This window comes from Vombatus ursinus, unplaced genomic scaffold (assembly GCF_900497805.2).
Source record: "Vombatus ursinus unplaced genomic scaffold, bare-nosed wombat genome assembly UNPS02014773.1, whole genome shotgun sequence".
Classification (NCBI taxonomy): domain Eukaryota; kingdom Metazoa; phylum Chordata; class Mammalia; order Diprotodontia; family Vombatidae; genus Vombatus; species Vombatus ursinus.
Genome location: NW_020954551.1, coordinates 44275908 through 44294213, shown reverse-complemented (window position 1 = coordinate 44294213; position 18306 = coordinate 44275908). Strand labels below are relative to the sequence as shown.

Genomic DNA, 18306 nt, shown 5'->3' with positions numbered 1-18306 from the left:
TAGCAACTCTTGCCTTGTTATCACTCTCAGGGAAGGTCTTTTGTGTTTCTTTTAGATAGGGATTGATGGGGCCAGAATCTGGCACTGAATAGAGAAAGAGAAGTAACTGATGACCAAGTGAGGATCAAGGTTAGAGATTTACATGTTCAGATGTGGATATGAGAGCTCTTTGTTTTTGGAAGCTGCTAAAAGGATATGGTCAGACCGGGATCTTTGCCATCTAACTTGTTTCTCCAATGGCAGGATCCATATTTCTGCCATAAGAGGGACCTGTTGTCCCCTCCAAACATGGCTGTGTTGACTCTTCTTTTCTCTACATCCTCATCACCTCAGGTATCACATTTGTACACAGGGAGCCCTGAATTCATGATGCTAGTTAAGTGGTTTGTTGTTCACAGTAGTATCTAGGACAAAAGAGATTGTATTCTGTACCCTGCACTGGCCAGCACACATCTGGGGTCCGTTCCAATTACCCCATTTTAGGGAGGCAATTAAAAAGATGGAGAACATCCAGAGGATGGTGACAGGCTCTAGATCATACATACCACTTAAAGATTTTAAATGTGAAAGATTATCAAACCAAGCTGAAAGAAATGGGCATGGTTTAGCCAAGACTAGGGGTAGGGAACCTTTTGACTGAGTCCAACATCTTTTTATTAAGGGGATTTGTTCTGTGAAGTTTGGATTCAGTCAGAGGGCCGCACTTGAGGATCTAGAGGCCTGGCGGAGAGAAAAAAATATGTAGTGGGAGATGTGATAGCTGCCTTCACATATTTGAAAGGTTGTCTTGTGTAAGCAGAATGAGACTTGTTCTGTTTGTAGGGAAAGTAGGTAGAAGCTGAAGAGAGGGAGGTTTCAGATCAACATAAGGAAAATTTTCCCCCCAAATTAGCACTAACCAGAAGTGGAATGGGCTGCCCAGGAGGTAGCAGGCTTCCTTCTCATTACAGATCTTTCAAGTGATGGGTAGAAACCATCTTGTTAATAATGCTGTAGAGCAGTGGTATCAAACACAGTAGGATGGCAAGTACCACAACCCTCCCCAGTGCAGCCTGAACTCGATTAAAGTGTAATTGGGAAATATTTAACAAAATAAATAAAAATATAATAAAACATGAATAATGTTGATGTGTGGTTTTCTAAGTCAATACATACGGATTCTCATGTATGGTTTTGTGACCCCTGTTCCTATTTGAGTTTGACACCACTGGGATAGAGAGGATTCTTATTCAGGTATAGTTTGGAATAGATAGATAACTTCTGAAATCTTCTGACTTTGATATTCAAGACTATTGTCCCCGTTTTGTAGAACCTACGCCTCATTTTTTAGGTTTTCGATGCTTCCTGCCACCCTTATTTTTCTCGACCTGACCCATCCTGTCTGGCATGCAAAGGGAAGGTGTAACTATTGAATTCTATTCACCTGTTTTAGTTGGAAACTTTTATAAAGGAGGGAAAAAGCAACAGACCCTGGGAGTCAGGAAACCTGAGTTCCAATTTGAGACCTGCCTTTCATTGGCTTTATGACCTTGAACAAGTAATATCACCAATTTAGACCTCACTTTTCTCCTTTGTGAAATATGAGGATTGGACTAGATGACCTCAAGCCCCTTTTAGTTCTAAAATGCTAGGATTTATATCATTCCCATCTGGAAGATCAAACTATGTTTGTTATTTGTTGCTTATTAATGGGGGAAAGTTAAGCCTCTTTTCCCTAGATGTGAGTGTGATCTGGTTTTGTTATTTGCAACACTCTGGGTGACTTGAGCAGATTTGGCTGATCTTACTAGCTAGGCAGGTGTGCCTTTTCTCCCTTAATGTTTCTTTCAGGCCTTTACAGACCATACACACATCATTCCAATAAAATATTCTTCAAAGACTAACTTGCCTTATAGAATCATAGAATCCCGGAATTAGAACCTTGATGGTCATCAGCCAACTTTGAATCCACCTAACTTTACTATCAGCCAGCCCACAAAGATATATTATTAATAATAATTAGTATCATTCTTCACACTCACATAATAATAACACATTTTATAACTAACTTTAGGATTTGCAAAGCAAAACTTATATAGCACTTTGAAATTTGTTTGTTTTTCAGCAACTTGCCTATGGTTTCTCAGCTTGTAAGTATCTGTGATGGGATTCAAACTTAGGATTTCAGAATGTACATCCAGCCATCTTTCCAATATATCATATTGCCTCTAATAGCTCCCATTTATATGGTATTTTAAGGTTTATAAACTTTTCTGCATGATAACCAGTAAGGCAGATGGTATAAGTGTTATTCATCCCCATTTTACAGATGAGAAAACAGAAGCTCAAATTAATTGATTTGCTCAGGGTCATACAGAGAGTATCAAAGCCCGGATTTTAAGACAAACCTAATTACCTCCAAGTCTAATGGATTTTCTTCCATGACACATTGTCTCTATACTGAGAGTTTTTGTTAAATACTTTATGAAATCCAGGCACGTTCTGCAACATTGCTCTAATTTATAGGAATTAGGGCCCCTGTCAAAAAAAGGAAAGGAGTTTGATCTGACATTACTTGTTCTTGGTGAACCCGTGCTGGTTCCTAGTAATCACTGCTTTGTTTTCTAAGCTTCCTCAAATCACTCATTGAATAATCTCTAATTTTTTTCCGCAGGGATCTATGTCAAATTTATCAATTTAGTTTTTAAAATCTGTTTTCTTTTTAAATAATTATATTTGCCTGTAACTTGTTCTCTTATACCTCCCCTATTCTTTACAGGACCACATGAGGTCCATTTGAGGTGGTATGGTACATTGGAAAGGGTGCTGGACTTGAGATCAAAGGGCTTGGCTTTGAATCCCAGCTCTGCCATTTTCTATCCATGTGACTTGGGCAAATTCCTTAATCTCTCTATGCCTGTTTCTTCATCTGTAAAATGAGATTTCACCCGATCCACACCAGATATCCTCTAAAGTCCCTTACCCTAAATCTGTAATCCTGTGGCTCCATTGAGGTTGTCATAGAAGTTATTGGTGCTTCCTGGGTGAGGGGAAGTGAGATGACCTCTAAAGTCCTTCATAGTTCTGTGATTCTAAAATCACCAGAATTGGTTAATTAATTGCATCTATAAGAGCTTCCATTATTGGGTTTGGAATGGAAGACATAATTTATCAGAAGACTCAAACCCATTTAGAGCTGAAGGTGCTGTCTTGCTATCATTTCCTCACTTAATTCACTCTTGTGTTTGTTTTAGAAGAAACTGGGTATCTTCATGGATAGAGAGCTGGACTTGGAATCAGGGTGATCTGAATTCAGATCCTGCTTCAGACACTTACCCTCAGTCATTCTGGGCAAGTCACTCTAATTTCTCTCATCTGTAGTACAGAAATAATTATAGCACCTACTTCACAGGGTCATTGTGAGCATCAAATGAGACAAAATATGCAAAGTACTAATCCAATGTAAGTGCTACTAGCTATTACCACAGTTACTGTTAGCCTCTTTAGTCAGAAGATCCTTCTACTCAAGAGAATAGAAGCAAAAAGCAAAATAGGTCGTAGAGGGTAAAAAGTGGTGGATTTGGAGTTTTAGAGGACCTGGTTTCAAATCCTGGAGAGCCCTGGGATGCCTACAGTTAGGGGTATATCCCAGGGGCATGGTCTAAGACTCTTTCTAGCTCTAAATTTATAGATATTATATGTGTAAAAAAATCTTTAACAGAAAACTTGTTAGTAGAGAAATGAACAATGATAACCTGTGGATCAAACCTGAAAGTCTAAGTTTATCTTAAAGTTAAACCTATGTAGACACATTTTTTTCAAATAAAATTTTTTTTGGTGTCTTTTGGTTTTTCCATTGCCTAAACTTTCCCTTATATTTTTCTCTCTCCCCTTTCCCAGAAAGCCATCCTATTTAACAAAAATGTTTATATATTTTTTAAAGAAAGAAAAAGAGGAAGGAGAGGAAAAAAATCAATATAACTGAACAATATTTAGAAAAAACTCTAAAATATATTCGATGTTCCATACCTGTGAAACTCCCACCTCTGCAAAGTAGTAGAGAGGTGTTTACTCATATCTCATATCTCATATCTCTGGTTTGAGGTCAGGCTGGTCTTTTCTAGTTTTGCAGTATTCAGTTGTGATTGTTTCGTAATTATTGCTCTTTCTATTTACGTTGTTGTAGTTGTTGTACATTGTGTTTTTTTGGCTTTGCTTATTTCACTGTGCATCAGTTCACATAAATCTTCCCATGCTTCTCTGCATTAATCAAGCTCATTGTCATTTCTTACAGAAATTCCATTCACGTATCACAATTTGTTTAGCCAAGTGGATACATTTTTAAGGGTTTCACTACACACCTTCCGATGGTGACACTCTGCTTTTAGATTTATTTATTTTTACATGTAAAAAAAATTACAAAAGATATACTCACATGAGGAAAGTGTAGTGTTTATGCTTCCAGACAGTTTTGGAGTCTTTGCTATAGAGGGCAATTCAAGTATCTAATGAATCTCCCAGTTAGGTCTGGAGGACCAGGAGCAGCTGTGATTACAGAAAATAAATTTTGTAAAATTTTAGGAAGTGTCAAGGCCAACAGAAAGATGTGATCTTATCTCTCACTATATGCTTCCCCTCTATGACCCCACTTCCACCAGCCAAAATACTCTATTTCCTCTACATCTTAATAATCCTTTGCCATTCTCACCTCTGTATCTTTGCTTACTATGTTCCCTTAACCTCCCTACTCCTCCCATTTTCCAGATCTTATCCCTTCTTCCAGCCCCATGTCCTTCACAAAGCCCTTTCTCAGCACTCCAATCTCTACAGATCTCAGAATTTAAGAGTGAGAAATGTTCTTAGAAGCTATCTCATCTGGATCTTGGACAAGAGTCCCTTCTATATCCCCAATGAATAGTCTTCTAGCCTCTTCTTGAAGTCTACCAGTGAGGAGAACCTGCTTCCTCCCCAAGGAACCCTTTGGGGGGAAAGAATTATTAGGATGTTTTTCCTTAGAATAGCCTAAATCTGCCTCAGCACTACTTCCACCCTCTGAGCCAAGTAAAACCAGTTTCATTCCCAAGATGGCCCTTCCAGTACTTAAAAGACTACTATTATGCCACCTAAATCTTCTCTTCAGTAAAGATCCAATGCTCATTCAACTAATGTGTAATCTCAAGGCCCCTTACCATTATAGTTGCTTTCTTATAAACATTATACAGTCTGACTGGGGTCAGAGTACAATAAGACTTTTACCTCCTTGTCCTGGACCCTGTGCCTCACTTTAAGGCAGCCTAAGATGGCATTGGGCTTGGTGTTTCTGTAACTTGGTGAGGGTGGGGTTGGCTGCCGTGTCATATTATTGACTTGCTGAACCTGAAGTCCACTAAACCCCCTACATCTTTTGGCGACAGTGAGGCAGCCTAAGAAAGTACCTTATTGGTGATAACAATGCCCACCCTACCTATCCCACAAGACTGATGTAAGAATCCCACGAGATATGTGAAAGCACCTCGAAGAATACAAAGCAGTTATCGTTCATTTGTTCAGCAATCATTTTATGATGCGTCTTCTAGGTAGAATGCTATCTATTAAGTAGTAGACCAGCTTTCCTTCCTTTGAGGGAGTCTGTATGCCTGCCCCTGGTGATGTCTGAGGTTATCAACACCCCCAGCCATCCTTACTGTCCCCTGCTCTCCCTATCAGGTGGTTAACAAAGAGAAACCTGTCCGTATTCCTGGTGAAGCTGGCCTGTGCTCAGAGTTGGAACTTGGGCCTCCCACCCCAGGAGCCTCCACAGTAAACTGGATAATGGAAATGCTGACATTCAACTGTCTAGCCATGGAAGCTAGAACTTCTGATCCATTCTATGAATGGATTCTTCTGAGTTACTAACATTTGGACATGGGAAGGGATTAGCAAAGGGTGTAGAGGAAATGTCATTTAAAAAAAACAACATCACCTTTTTTGAGAATCTTTTAAAAATGCCATCAGCCACTCTTCTACTTTAATTAGCAGATTTTTGCTTCCAGGATTCACTCTGGACAATGATGGTTTGATTCCATTAGCTAGAAGATCCAGTTACTAGGGAGCCTTTGAAAAACCATTTGGAGAAGGCTCGCTTTAAGTCATGCAGGTCTTCGAGAGAAGAGGGCTGGACAAGGAATAAAGAGGCCTGGTTCTACACATCTCATCTGGGTTATTAGGCAAATCATTTAAGCTCTCTTAGTGTAGTTCTGTAAAAATGGGGAAACAAATTTGCCTTACCTACTTTATGAGGATTGTTCTGAGGAGTGCATTTGGTAAACCTTGAGACACTGCATCTGTGGTGGTTTCATTACTGAATTTTTCTTTGTTCATTGAAAATCTTGCATGACATAAGGATCATTATCTGATAGTGAATTCTCATTGGTTAGGATTGTAGATGGGAGATGTAAACAATGGAAGATTTGGCCAAAGACTGCTTTTTTTTTTTTTTTTTTTGGCTAGGCAGTGGGGTTAAGTGACTTGCCCAGGATCACACAGCTAGTAAGTGTCAAGTTTCTGAGGCTGGATTTGAACTCAGGTCCTCCTGACTCCAGGGCCAGTACTCTATCCACTGTGCCAAAGACTTCTAACCTTAGAACTTTCATCCCTGGGAGGAGCAGTTGGTTTATGGATGTGGATTTAGAGGGGGGAAGATTACTAAATCTTTATTTTCAACTATTTTTTCTTTCCTTTTGGTTTTCCCCTTAAAGTAAGTAAGGAAATTGTGTTTGTACATACATATGCAGAGAGGTGCATGTATGTTTGTGTGGTTTGGTTAGTAGAGCTATAGTTAAGTGAAATTTTATTAAAATGAGAATAAAACATGAGATAAATATGGTGACATTCCTTAGATAGATCCTCGTGAAAACAACAAACCCAAGGCAAGGTGGGAAAGTTCTTAGCAAATTTTCACTCATACAAGGGAAGGCATAAGACTTAACTTGAGATACCTGGGGTAGCCAGAAGGAGACCAGAGAAGAAGATACAGTGAGATCATAGTCACCAGAAAGATAAGGATGGAATCATGACTCAGGCAGCCAAGGAGTCCCTATGATGAACTTTGGGCAATCATAGGAGAATGAAGGGGGTCAATGATCCTGAGAAACATTGTCCTCCAGAATGGGCCTCCAGATTGTGCCAAATTCTAATCATTTCTCTTACTTTAATGAGAGTCCCTGAGTCTCATTCCACACCCAATAGGCCAGCCAACATTATCAACGAGGCCCTAGACCAAGGGTTTTGTAGGTAGGGGCGGAGTCTTGCTTAGGCATATCTGATTGGTTTCTTAGCTCTGATGTCACAGGCAAGGAGGCTGCCAATTAGTGAGGTTGCATATGTTATGTAAGTTTCTAGTTTGGAAGGTTCTAAGGTAGAAGATTCCAGAAAAGGGAGGGGGCATATCTACGGCAGAGACAACCAGAGGGTTTTGGGAGGCTATCACAGACATCTCTGTCCTGGCTGGAATAATAATGTCAAGCAGTGGTCAGCTTTGTTTCATACCAAGGTATCATATTTAATTATATCAAGGGTTCCCAACTTTTTTTCCGGAGGGCTAATATACTTTTCATCTCCCTTGTCTTAAAACCATGGGGAGGGGATAATGATTACCAACTCTCTTAGGCCGGGGTCTGGGAGGCTCCCAGGCTTTGGTCTTGACTTATTCTTCTGCAGTAGCAATGTATTTTCCAAGGGCCGGTGCCCAGGTATTTGGAAGAGGTAGCCACCTGCCATTATTTGACTTCCTGTCACTTGTGGTGTGACATTTCTCAACTAGCCTGGGGCCAAAAGCAGTAAGCTTCATTTTTAAATGACCATTTTTAGTTCTCTGGTCTATTTTAGCCAAAGTGACTCCACAGCTGTGAAAGAAAGCAGTGGGGAGAAGTGGTTTGGGTTTCTGGGCTTTCCTCTCCTCACCACCGGATCACCCTTTAAAAATCATTCTTTGTGCTTAGCCGAGCTGCTGCCACACCCACAGTTCCCCTGGGCCTTCCAGGATGCTGCCTTAAGCTCCCTGGGCAGTGGAAAGACCGTCCTTCAAAATGTTTTGTTAGAGGGAGGAAGACAGTAGTAGCCCTGCTGAGACGTGTCGGGGAGTCTCCCCCCTGGCCCTTCCTTGATGGAGAAATAAGTCGTGTTCTGGGAAAAGGCTTTTCCATTGCCCCCTTTTGAAATAATTCCACTTTAATTGGATTTAGCTTACCCATTCATGATGTCTAGGAGACTTATAAGGACTCAGTTTTTCACTAACTTTGCAGGAATATTTGTGAAGAAAATCACAGGGACAGGACAACACTAGGAAATGAATCACTGATGTTGGAATTTCAGCCGTTAATTTGGGAAATATTTTTGGGGCAGGGGACTTTCTTGGAACTCTTCCAAGCACAGCACATAGGTCACCACTCAATTAATCTCTAGTAAGGCTGGTGCTGATCTTGTCTATATCCCTGCCTCTCGGACAGGATAATTATAAAGGTATTTCTGGTATTTCCTTCTTTATTCACACATTAATAACGGCCTGTGGTTGGGGAAGGGATGGTGAACTCCCAGGTATGTTGCTCAGGTGGTACCCTAGGGAATAAGGATGCAATCCTTGGAGATTCTAGAAAAGAGTATCATGTATCACAGCCTAACACAAATCTGATTAAAATCCCCTCTCCATAATTGCTAACCACATTTCACTACCAACTCTCCTGTCTCAGGCAGCAGCAGCTGACATGCGGAATGCTGAATATGGAAATAAGAAAGGATCTAAAAATAATTTGTTGCTTTGAAACATTCATTGTTGATAGTTTTGTATTCTACACACACACACACACACACACACACACACACACACATGCGCGCGCGCGCGCGCGCGCGCGCCCCAGTGCTGAGTTTTCTAATGTTGGATAATTGAAGATAACCTTGAGTAGATTACCACTGCCACAAAGGCAGGATGGAGGGACAAACCTTATCTCCCTCTGCAGGTCCAACTGACCCTCAGCAAAAGTATAAAGTAGGCAAAGTTTATCTTTGGAACCCGTTCAATGCCTTTTTACCTACCAGGTAACCCCCAGTACCCAGTGCCCTGATACTATCTCCCTATTTTCTCTAACAAAACCTGTTCTCAAGAACTGTATTTGTCCTGCAATATGAATGACTGATGTTGACTTTAAGTATTATTCAGCCCCAGGGTATTTACTTTTTAATGGGAAATCAAAATCTAAATTAAAACCAGTAAAACTCCAGGGGTGGAACTTTAGGCATCATTTGGGAAGCAGGATAGGCTTTGGGTGGGGGGACCCAAGGCCCCTAAAATTACAGCATATAGACAGTCATCTATTTTACCTGCAGTTAAACTGGACTTGATTAATTTGCAGGACCTGGGCACCATGGACGTCTGTGCTCAAGAGGGAGTGAGGGTAGAGCTGAGGTCAAGGCCATTGACCTTTGATGTGTGTTTGTGTTGATGTTAGGGGTGAAGGAATCCAATGAGTATCACACTTATGTTTTTTTCTCCTCCTTTTCCTCGCTTCGTCCTTCCCCCCTTCCTTTGAATGTGGGTTACTTAGGGTACATCAATGCAGAGAAAAATCTCAAGAGAAGTTTGTTTTGTTTTGTTCTGTTTTTAAATGGTGTTAACAAAATGCCTCCTCCTTTTGTTTTTCAATTAAGGTATGGTTTTCTTATTCATTTTTTTTTAAAAAGCTCTGAATAGTCTTGGCCAAAAACATTCAAAGTAATTGGACAAGTTACTCTGGCCTGAGCTAGAGTACAAGTGAGTGTGATTCATATAATTATACATTCCAGGGAATGTGAGAGCTAGAAAGGACCATAGAGACCATTAGTGTAGAGACAAGGAAACTGAGTCCAGGAGAGATGGATAGCTCGTTTGTGTGGAAGAATCAGGATTTAAAGGCAGGTCTCTTGATCCCCAGCCCAGGAAGCAGAGGCACCTCTTTTCAAAGGGACTGTTCAGTCCTGGCCTCTGGCCTGGGACCCCTGGAGAAGCATCAGGGTCCTCGGGCTGCACCCGGCAGGTGGGACCCTGCCAGCCCACCAGCGTGTGAACTTCTCTCCACAAAAGGGGGAAATGACCAGAGCTCGGAGGCATCTCCCTTTCTCCGGAGAAAACCTCCAGGGAAATTAAGACAAGTGGAGGAAGAGCCATGAACGGAATTAGACTAGAAGAACATGGAGGGAGATGGGCATGGGGGGAGGTTCCCTGTCTTCACTGAAGCATTTCTTGTGTGAGGAGATTAAAGCAGGACAGGGAGGAGTGAGACCAGCGAGGTGGAGGAGAACCTTTTAGGAGAATGTGAACTGGGTACTGTGGACAATGAAGAGTGGTTAGAGATTCTTGGGAAGGAAAGTGGTGTTTTAAGAAAGTTAATCTGGGGGCAGCTAGGTGGTGCAGTGGATAGAGCACCGGCCCTGAATTCAGGAGGACCTGAGTTCAAATTTGACCTCAGACACATAACACTTACTAGCTGTGTGACCTCAGGCAAGTTACTTAACCCCATTGCCTAGCCAAAAAAAGAAAAAAGAAAGAAAGTTAATCTGATAGCAGCATAATAGTAATAAGAATAGCTGGCATTTTTTTAGAGCCTTAAGTTCACAAAGCACTTTATATGAAGTTATCTCTTTCAATCCTCACAATAACCACCCCCCCATACTATAGATAAGAAAAACTGAGGCTGAGAAGTTACCTTGCCCAGGGGGTCACACAGCTAGTAGGATTTGAACTCAGGTCTTCCTGTCTCCAGGTCCAACACTGTATCCGCTTTGCCATCTCATTGCCAGGCATGCAAGATAGATTTCGTTTGAGAAGGGGCAGAGAGATTATGCATGACACATTGTTGTAATCTTGAAGTTAGGGAAGACGGGCTGGACTAGGATGGTAATTATTTTTGGATGACCTGCTCTTCTGAATTAGCCACTCCTTTGCCTCTCCTGCATTAGCAGAAATGACCAAGAGTTGGCTCTGCCTGCCTGGTCACAGTGAAAAGAGGTCCTCTTCCCCCTCTGACTCCCAGCCTCAAGTCAGAGAAACAAAGGAGGACCCTAAACTTTTGTTGGAAGTGGTAATAAGATCACCAGCCCAAAGATTTCCCACTGCTAACCTGGCTCTGTTACCTTCAACTTCTTCGTCTCAGATTGGCTGGCACCCCAGAAACGTAAATACCCTAATGTTTGGAGAGTCTGTAAGGGGTCACTTTTCTTGCTGCACACAACCAGATTTTTTTCTAAATATAAGTTGCATTCCAAATTCCTCGTGGAAGTCCTCCTGTCTCCTTCCCTCTTAGGGCAGAGGCAGCACCTGCTACAGTTTTCTTTTCATGATTATCTTCTAATTAAATAACACATATCCATCTCATCCTCTTGGTGGAGTATCTTAGGGTTCACCAGGTGCTGAACCCTTAGATTCAGTTGGTTTTCTAAACTCTTTCAGGGGATATAATGAGGGCCTCTTCCGGTCTCACTCCTTTTTTTCCCTTATTTTCCCCTTATCTCACTAAAACATGGGTCTACTGGACAAAATTCAATAAATATGTGTTAAGTGCCTCCAATTCCAAGGCACTATATTGGACTCTAGGAATACAAAGGCACTACAGATAACCTTTCACTCAAGGAACTAACCATCTAATGTGTGAAGAACTCAAATACTCAAAAAGATTTGTGATTTCATTGATTTGGAAGAGCCTTCCAATGTTGTAAATCATTACCCATGAATGTGACTTTTATCCATAACCTCACATAAGTTCAGCATAGGGTGTCCACCCAACATTCTGGTGACCTGCCTTACGTTCCCCTGACATGTTGACGGTATTAGTCAACCTCTCTGTCTTTCATCCCTCAATCTTACCCTATAACGAGACCATCATATTTTCCTATCATTCATTTCCTTGACAAGTGCAAACATCTGATCCTGACAACCTTTTGTGGTATAGTTATTATTCCTGCCCCCATCCCCCATATCGTAGTTAGGGGAACTTAGTCTCAGAAAGGTTAACACAACAAATTAGGGGATCCAGGAATAGAACCCAGGTCTTCAGAGCCTTGTAGCTTCTTTATTAGATGAGAAAACGGATTCAGAAGCACTTATGAAAAGTATAAGATGCACATATAAGAAAGGATTAAATCAGAGAAGGTTAGACCAGGATGGGACAGTTGAGGTAATCTAGTCCAGCTTCCACGTTTTTACAGATGAAAAAAACTGAAACCGGAGATTCAGTGATTTGTCAGATGTCACACTGTAGGTCACTGGGCTGGTCCCTTGACTCCTAAGACCAGTACTCTCTCCACTCTACTCTGTCTCTCTGTCTCTCTAAGGGCCAAACAACTTCACTTGAAGTCACTCTAAAAATTCCTTTCCCTGTCCACTGCCAGACCCACTCTTGACTATTTGTTTCTATTTTTCACTCTGCCCTTGGCACTGTTCAGAATGTACCTCACTGCAGGGGACTTGAGGGCAGGGTCTCCCCCCACCCCAATGTTCCAGAGCCAAGAATAAACCTAATTAGAGGCATGAATGTAAATTCTGGGCCTCAGACCAACATTTCCAGAAGGGGCCCCCCTTCCTTTTTAAATTGCAAGGGGAAAAAAAAAGCCAGATTTCCCAACAGAATGGGGCCTCTTCCTGTCCTGGTCCCCACAGGAAAGTTAGGAGCCTTCACATAGCCATAGAGGAGGCCAGCTCCTTCCCTATCTCAGGAGTGATTGCATTCTTACATAGTAGGAGGCAGTGCGGCATAATATATAGGGATTAGGGACCAGGACCCCCTACATTCTAGTTCTATCTTTAATCCTTAATTAATTAATCCTGTGACTTTGGGCACATTGCTGAACCTCTCCTTGTCTCGTTTACCCCATCTATTAAAGATAGTAACAAGCTTATCCAGAGGAGAACATTCAGGATGGAGAGGGAACCTGAAACCATGCCATAAAAGCGAGGATTTAAAAGGTATTGAGAGCGTTTAGCCAAGAACAGCTAAGGTGCAAGCGTGGCATGGCAGCTGCCTCCTTCCTTCAGGGATTCAAAAAGTCTTGAAGAGAGATGAGACACTTCTCCTTAGCCCCAGAAGACAGAATATGACCAGTGAGTGGAAGTTACAAGAAGGGGGAGTTTGACTCCATAAAAGAAAAGCATCCTTAGATTGAGACCTGTAGAGAAGTGAAAATGGCTGCCTCTTTAGATAGAGAGCTCCCCATTACCAGAGGTCTTCCCATAGAAGTAAAGTTCACTTGGTTGGAGTGGAGGGTGGGGGGAGATAGACAGTTTAGAGGGCAGGCCTGCTTCAGGTATAAGTGGTCTAGATTGTCTCTTCCATAGGACATAGAGGAAACAGTGTTGGACATAGAATTAGGAGACCTGGCTTCACATTCTGGGCCTTGTACGTAACTATCTGAGCAAGGTTGGGCAAGTCACTTTTACTTTCTAAGCCTCACTTTCCTTCTTTGAAAAGCTGAGGAGTTAGATTAAGAAGTTAAGTGATTTGCCCCAAGGATACTGAGGCTCAGGTCCTTCCCGACTGAGAGATGCTATAGTAACAAGCTAACAGAGGTGGTAGGAATCTAGTGTGGTGATCTATGTGAAGATTATGTATGTTCAAGCTAAAAAGCGCCATACAGATAGCATCTCATTGTTGAAGATGCAGGCCCAGACAGAAAACCTCTGGACAAGCCAGAGAAGTCCATGTCCCAACCTCAGCACCACCCCCTGCCCCCCATATCCTACAGTGGTACCCACTGAGGGGCACTAACATCATTTTGACAGGGGAGTGTGTACTGTCTCTCCTCCTTGCCCACTTCTACACTCCAGGCAAATAAAAGCCTTCAGGAGGAGGGTGGAGTGTGTGTGTACTACCGTCAGGCCATCCCAACTTGCTATTCTAGAGCGTCTTTCAGGAGGAAGGAAAAGGCAGAATCTGGTGTTGGATTAGGGCAGAGCAGAAGGGAGAGACTGTGAGAAGCAGGAGGCATCAATATTTAAGGAGGTTTTGTTTTGCCTAAGACTGTTCAGACTGCCTGGAGTCTGGACTAAAGTTTCTGGCAAGTGGTATTTAACCACAGCCATCCTTTCAAAACTGCTTGCTTCCTCTAGAGCCGAGAGTGAGCCTGACGGGCCCAGCCTGGAGAATGGCTTCACCATCCGATGTGGCTAGCCAGGCCACAGGCTTGTCTGTTTTTCTTTCTCTGAGGACCTATTCATAATGCTCGATCTCTCATTCACTTGCTCACACACGCACGTGACCTCAGTCTCTGTGACCCAAAGAAGGTCCTGACCCCAGCCCCTTAACCTAACTTCGCATTTCTTTTCTCTCCCTCTGCCGGCAAACAGGCCCAGCACAGGGGCCCCCAGAGGGACTACCCAGGGCCTTTTCTTGCCCTGTTTGTACCTGTACCAGGCAAAAGAGATTAGAACCTGTCCCCCATTACCCTTGCCCCATGCTTCCTCTCACTAACATTTTTCTTGGGAAAAATCATCCATGACTTCACAGGCCATAATTAAAAACATTCATTGACGAAGCCTGTGTACTTACAGCTTTCATCCTGACTCACTTTCTGGAATCAGAAAGTTCTCTCCCCATCCTCCTCTCCCTGTCTGCCAGCCTCCTGGGCACTCCACGAGCCCCGGGCCTGTTTATAGAGGAACTGTCCCCAGATGGCCGAGCTAAACCATCTTAGCCCTTCAGCCCAAGGCTTCCCTGCGTCCTCCTCCCATCTTCCAGCTTTGGCCTGGGTCTTCTCAGGACGGGTCCTCATCGCTCTTAGTGTTTCACTCGAGAGGCACAACTCGCAAGCAGCATCCACTTTTTTTGCTCTTTTGACTAAGAAGCAGTCTAAACCCCTCCCAGCTTCTATAGATTCCTCTTTCCTATTGTTCCTCCAGGGCCCGGAAGGTCATAGAAAGTATGATACGTAGTCCCTGCTGTCCTGAACATCTACAATCATAGGGTTTTGAGACATCCTCTTCTCTGCCCCCACCCCAAGTTCCACCCTGACATTCTCCCACATTAACAACCAAAAAAAAAAAAAAAAACACACCACCAAAACTGACAAATAATCTCTCTTTGGAAAATTTTAAAGCAAGGGGTGGAGACTTGGGGATTTATTTTTGAAGTGAGTCAGAAATTGTAGTGAACATTCTGAGAGCTAGGGAGAGGATAAGGAGAAGTGACCGAGTCTAGAGTTGGTGGACAGCCCCTGACCTTTTTGGGAGCTGGAACTAGGGCATTTGCCAGAATACAGCCCAAGGCTTATTAACTTTTCCTCAGCTGTTTCCTCCTATTGCCCTCTTATGGTTCTTTCTGTGGATACTTTTATAGATCTTATAGCAACGAGCCTGTCTCTCCCTGAGATATCCCTTCACTAAAGGGTTGTTGTTGTCTGGAAGGCAATCATGGGATAATGGATGGAAGACTAGCCTTGGGGCCAAAAAATTATGGATCCAAGGCCTTCATTTGACACTTAATGCTTGTGTGACCACGGGCAAGTCATTAAATGACCTCTCAGTGTTCCAGACGATTCTCTAGGACTCTTAAGTTATAGAGAGGTTCCCTAATCAATAAGTAGAGGGAGTTGCCCTAGTGGGAGTTCCATGAACTGATAAAATCACAGGTCCTGAGGTAGGGAAGATAGAAAGAAAAAAAAAAAGATGGTACTATCCACCAAGATAGGCAGTGAGGCTGCCAGGGGAAAAGAGCAGTAGAGGATCATAAACCATTCTGGCCTAGTTCCTACCTCCAAAGAGGACCATCCTCTTAAATTAAAAAATGTATGAAAGGAGTAAACCAGGGGGAGGTGATATAGAGAATTGTGGGGAATGGGGCTACATTCTCAACCACTGAAGGTGAGAATCGGTATATTCAAAGAGCTCAGCCATTCATCTGCCGTAGCAACCCCCTCCATAACAGATGGTCATACTGCCTTTGCTTGAATGATTCCCGTGATGGAGAGCTCACTGTTTCTTGAGACAGTCTTTGCTTTTAATTGAACTTTCTTTATGTGGGGTTTTTTTCCTTACATTGAGCCAGAAATCAACCCCCAATAACTCCTACCCATTTGGTCTTAATTTTATACTGCAGAGCAACAGAGAATGCCTACTTATTCTTCCACATATTTGAAGACAGCCTTGTTATTATGGTTGTGTGTATGTACACACACACACACACACACACACACGCGCGCACACACACACACCCCTTTTAATCTTTTTTTCTCCAGGCTAACCATCCTTAGTCCTTTTAACTACCCTTCGGTAAGGTCCATTCCAGACATCTCAACATCCTGCTGTGGGATTACCTCCAGACATACCCTGGTTAATTAGTGTCCCAAATGTTGGTCTCAGTTTTCTATACAGTGAGGAGGTTTGACTATATAATGTCTAGAGGACCTTCCATTTTTTATTATTATCAAATATTGTGATTCTTTGTGGCTTGACCAATACAACGTATTATGCGATTATTATTCCTTGTGAAATCAGTGGAAAGAAAAAAAGAAGCCATAAAAAGGGAAGCCAAGGGGTGTTTGTGGAAGGGGGAGAAAAGGCATTTTTATATCTTTATCCTGGAGATAGTAGAGAAGTATGTGGATTGTATCTGATTATACAGGCATTTTTAATACTTAGAAAATGTAGCTTGTTTTTAGTAGGCCAGAAAGCTTTCCTTTCTCAAAAAAAAAGTCTCTCCACTTTAGTACTTACTTATCCATCATTCATGATGAATAGAAAGAATATGGTTTGGAGCTCTGGAATTCCATGTGTATGAATCTCAGAAACCATGTGCTTTCCTAATCACTGGCTGGGGGTAGGTGGGTGGGATTGGGAAAGGTCAACAAACTTTAACGTGCAGGGTTCTGATACTTACTTTAAAATTTTTTTCTTTTACTGCTGTGGAGGAGGAAGAGGCATCATATAACCATAATTACTTCTGTGCTCCCTTAAAGGTCAGGTGCATGATGTCAGAAGCCAAAAGAAATCTACCAATACTGGTATAGATTGAGAGTAGAAAGAGGTAGCATTTTCTCCTCTAAAAAATTTATTGATATATTTTTACATCATCTTAATTTCCCAATATATCCCTCCTCCTCCCCTACCAAAAAAAATCATTCCTTATAACAAAAAGGATAAGAGAAAGAGAAAAAAAAACAGTTCAACAAAACTAAGCAGCATAATCAAGCAAGTCTGACAGTTTATGCAGTGTTCTGTGCCCACCTCTGCAAGGTAGGGAGGGAGGTACATTCTCCTAACCTGTCTCTGGAGCCAAGCTTGGTCATTATAATTACAAAGTATTCCATTTTGACTCTTTTTTTCCCTATATCTGTTATTGTTTATATCATTTTCTTGGTTCTGTTCCTTTCACTTTGTATCAATTCATAGAAATCTTCCCATATTTCTCTGTATTTTACATATTTGTCATTTTTTACAGTATAGAAATATTCCATTATCTTCATGTATCTTAACTCATTCAGCCATTCTATGGGCATTTGCTTTGTTTCCAGTTCTTTGCCACTACAAAAGGTACTGTGACTAATGTTATGGTATACATGGAACTTTTCTTTGTTTTGTAAAAATTAATTTAAAATTTTTTTCAGTCGACAAAAAAAATTATTTTCTCTTCCTACCGTCCTATTAAAAAAAGAGAGAAAGAGAAATAAAACTCTTATAAGCATAATCAAGTAAAACAAATTCCAGGATTATCTATGTCCAAAAAATGTGTCTCAATCTGAACTCTGAGTCAGTCACCTTTCTGTCAGGAGATGAGTAGCATACTTCAGAGTGGATCCTAGTGAAATCGATGGAAAGGAGAAAATAAGTCATAAAATAAAGGCAGTAGAACTATTTTTAGAAGGGAGGAAAGGCAATTTTATACTTTATCCCACGTGGTTGAGTACCTTTCTTTCTATCTTTTACCTACTTGGGTTATATGCCTGACAGTAAGATTTCTCTGTCAAGGAGTATGGACATTTTAGACACTTTCTTAGCATAATAAGTGAGACTATTTTCAATTTAATGTAGTTAGGAGTGATGGAACATAGGGAGTCATGTAAGGAAGTCTTCTCAGGTCATATTGAAGATGGTCTTGGGAAGTGTCTTGGTCATATAATTGGTATCCACTGAGAGAGTGAAGTTTGGGGAAGGTGCAGAGGGGTAGGATGCTGCTGCCTAAGCTGCCGCGTTTGGGATGGTGTGCACTCTCGGCTCAGTGTCCTGGGAGCTGCCGCGTTGGGGGGGGTGGTGTGCACTCTCGGCTCAGTATCCTGGGAGCAGCCATGTTTGGGAGGGTGTGCACTCTCGGTTCAGTGTCCTGGGAGCTGCCG

General features: G+C 42.0%; 1 protein-coding gene across 3 annotated transcripts in view; it reads left to right on the top strand.

The window, feature by feature from the left end:
• Nucleotides 1-18306, top strand: part of LOC114044308 (IQ motif and SEC7 domain-containing protein 1) — a 103189-nt gene that overhangs the window by 9812 nt on the left and 75071 nt on the right. The window contains exon 1 of one of the 3 annotated variants that reach the window (XM_027863701.1): nucleotides 7461-7510. The exons of the other annotated variants lie outside the window; for them this stretch is intronic. Within the exon in view, the coding sequence (XP_027719502.1) occupies nucleotides 7476-7510 (35 nt within the window). The 5' untranslated portion in view covers nucleotides 7461-7475. Of the gene's footprint in view, nucleotides 1-7460; nucleotides 7511-18306 lie in introns of those variants that run through there. 3 annotated transcript variants of the gene reach the window in all.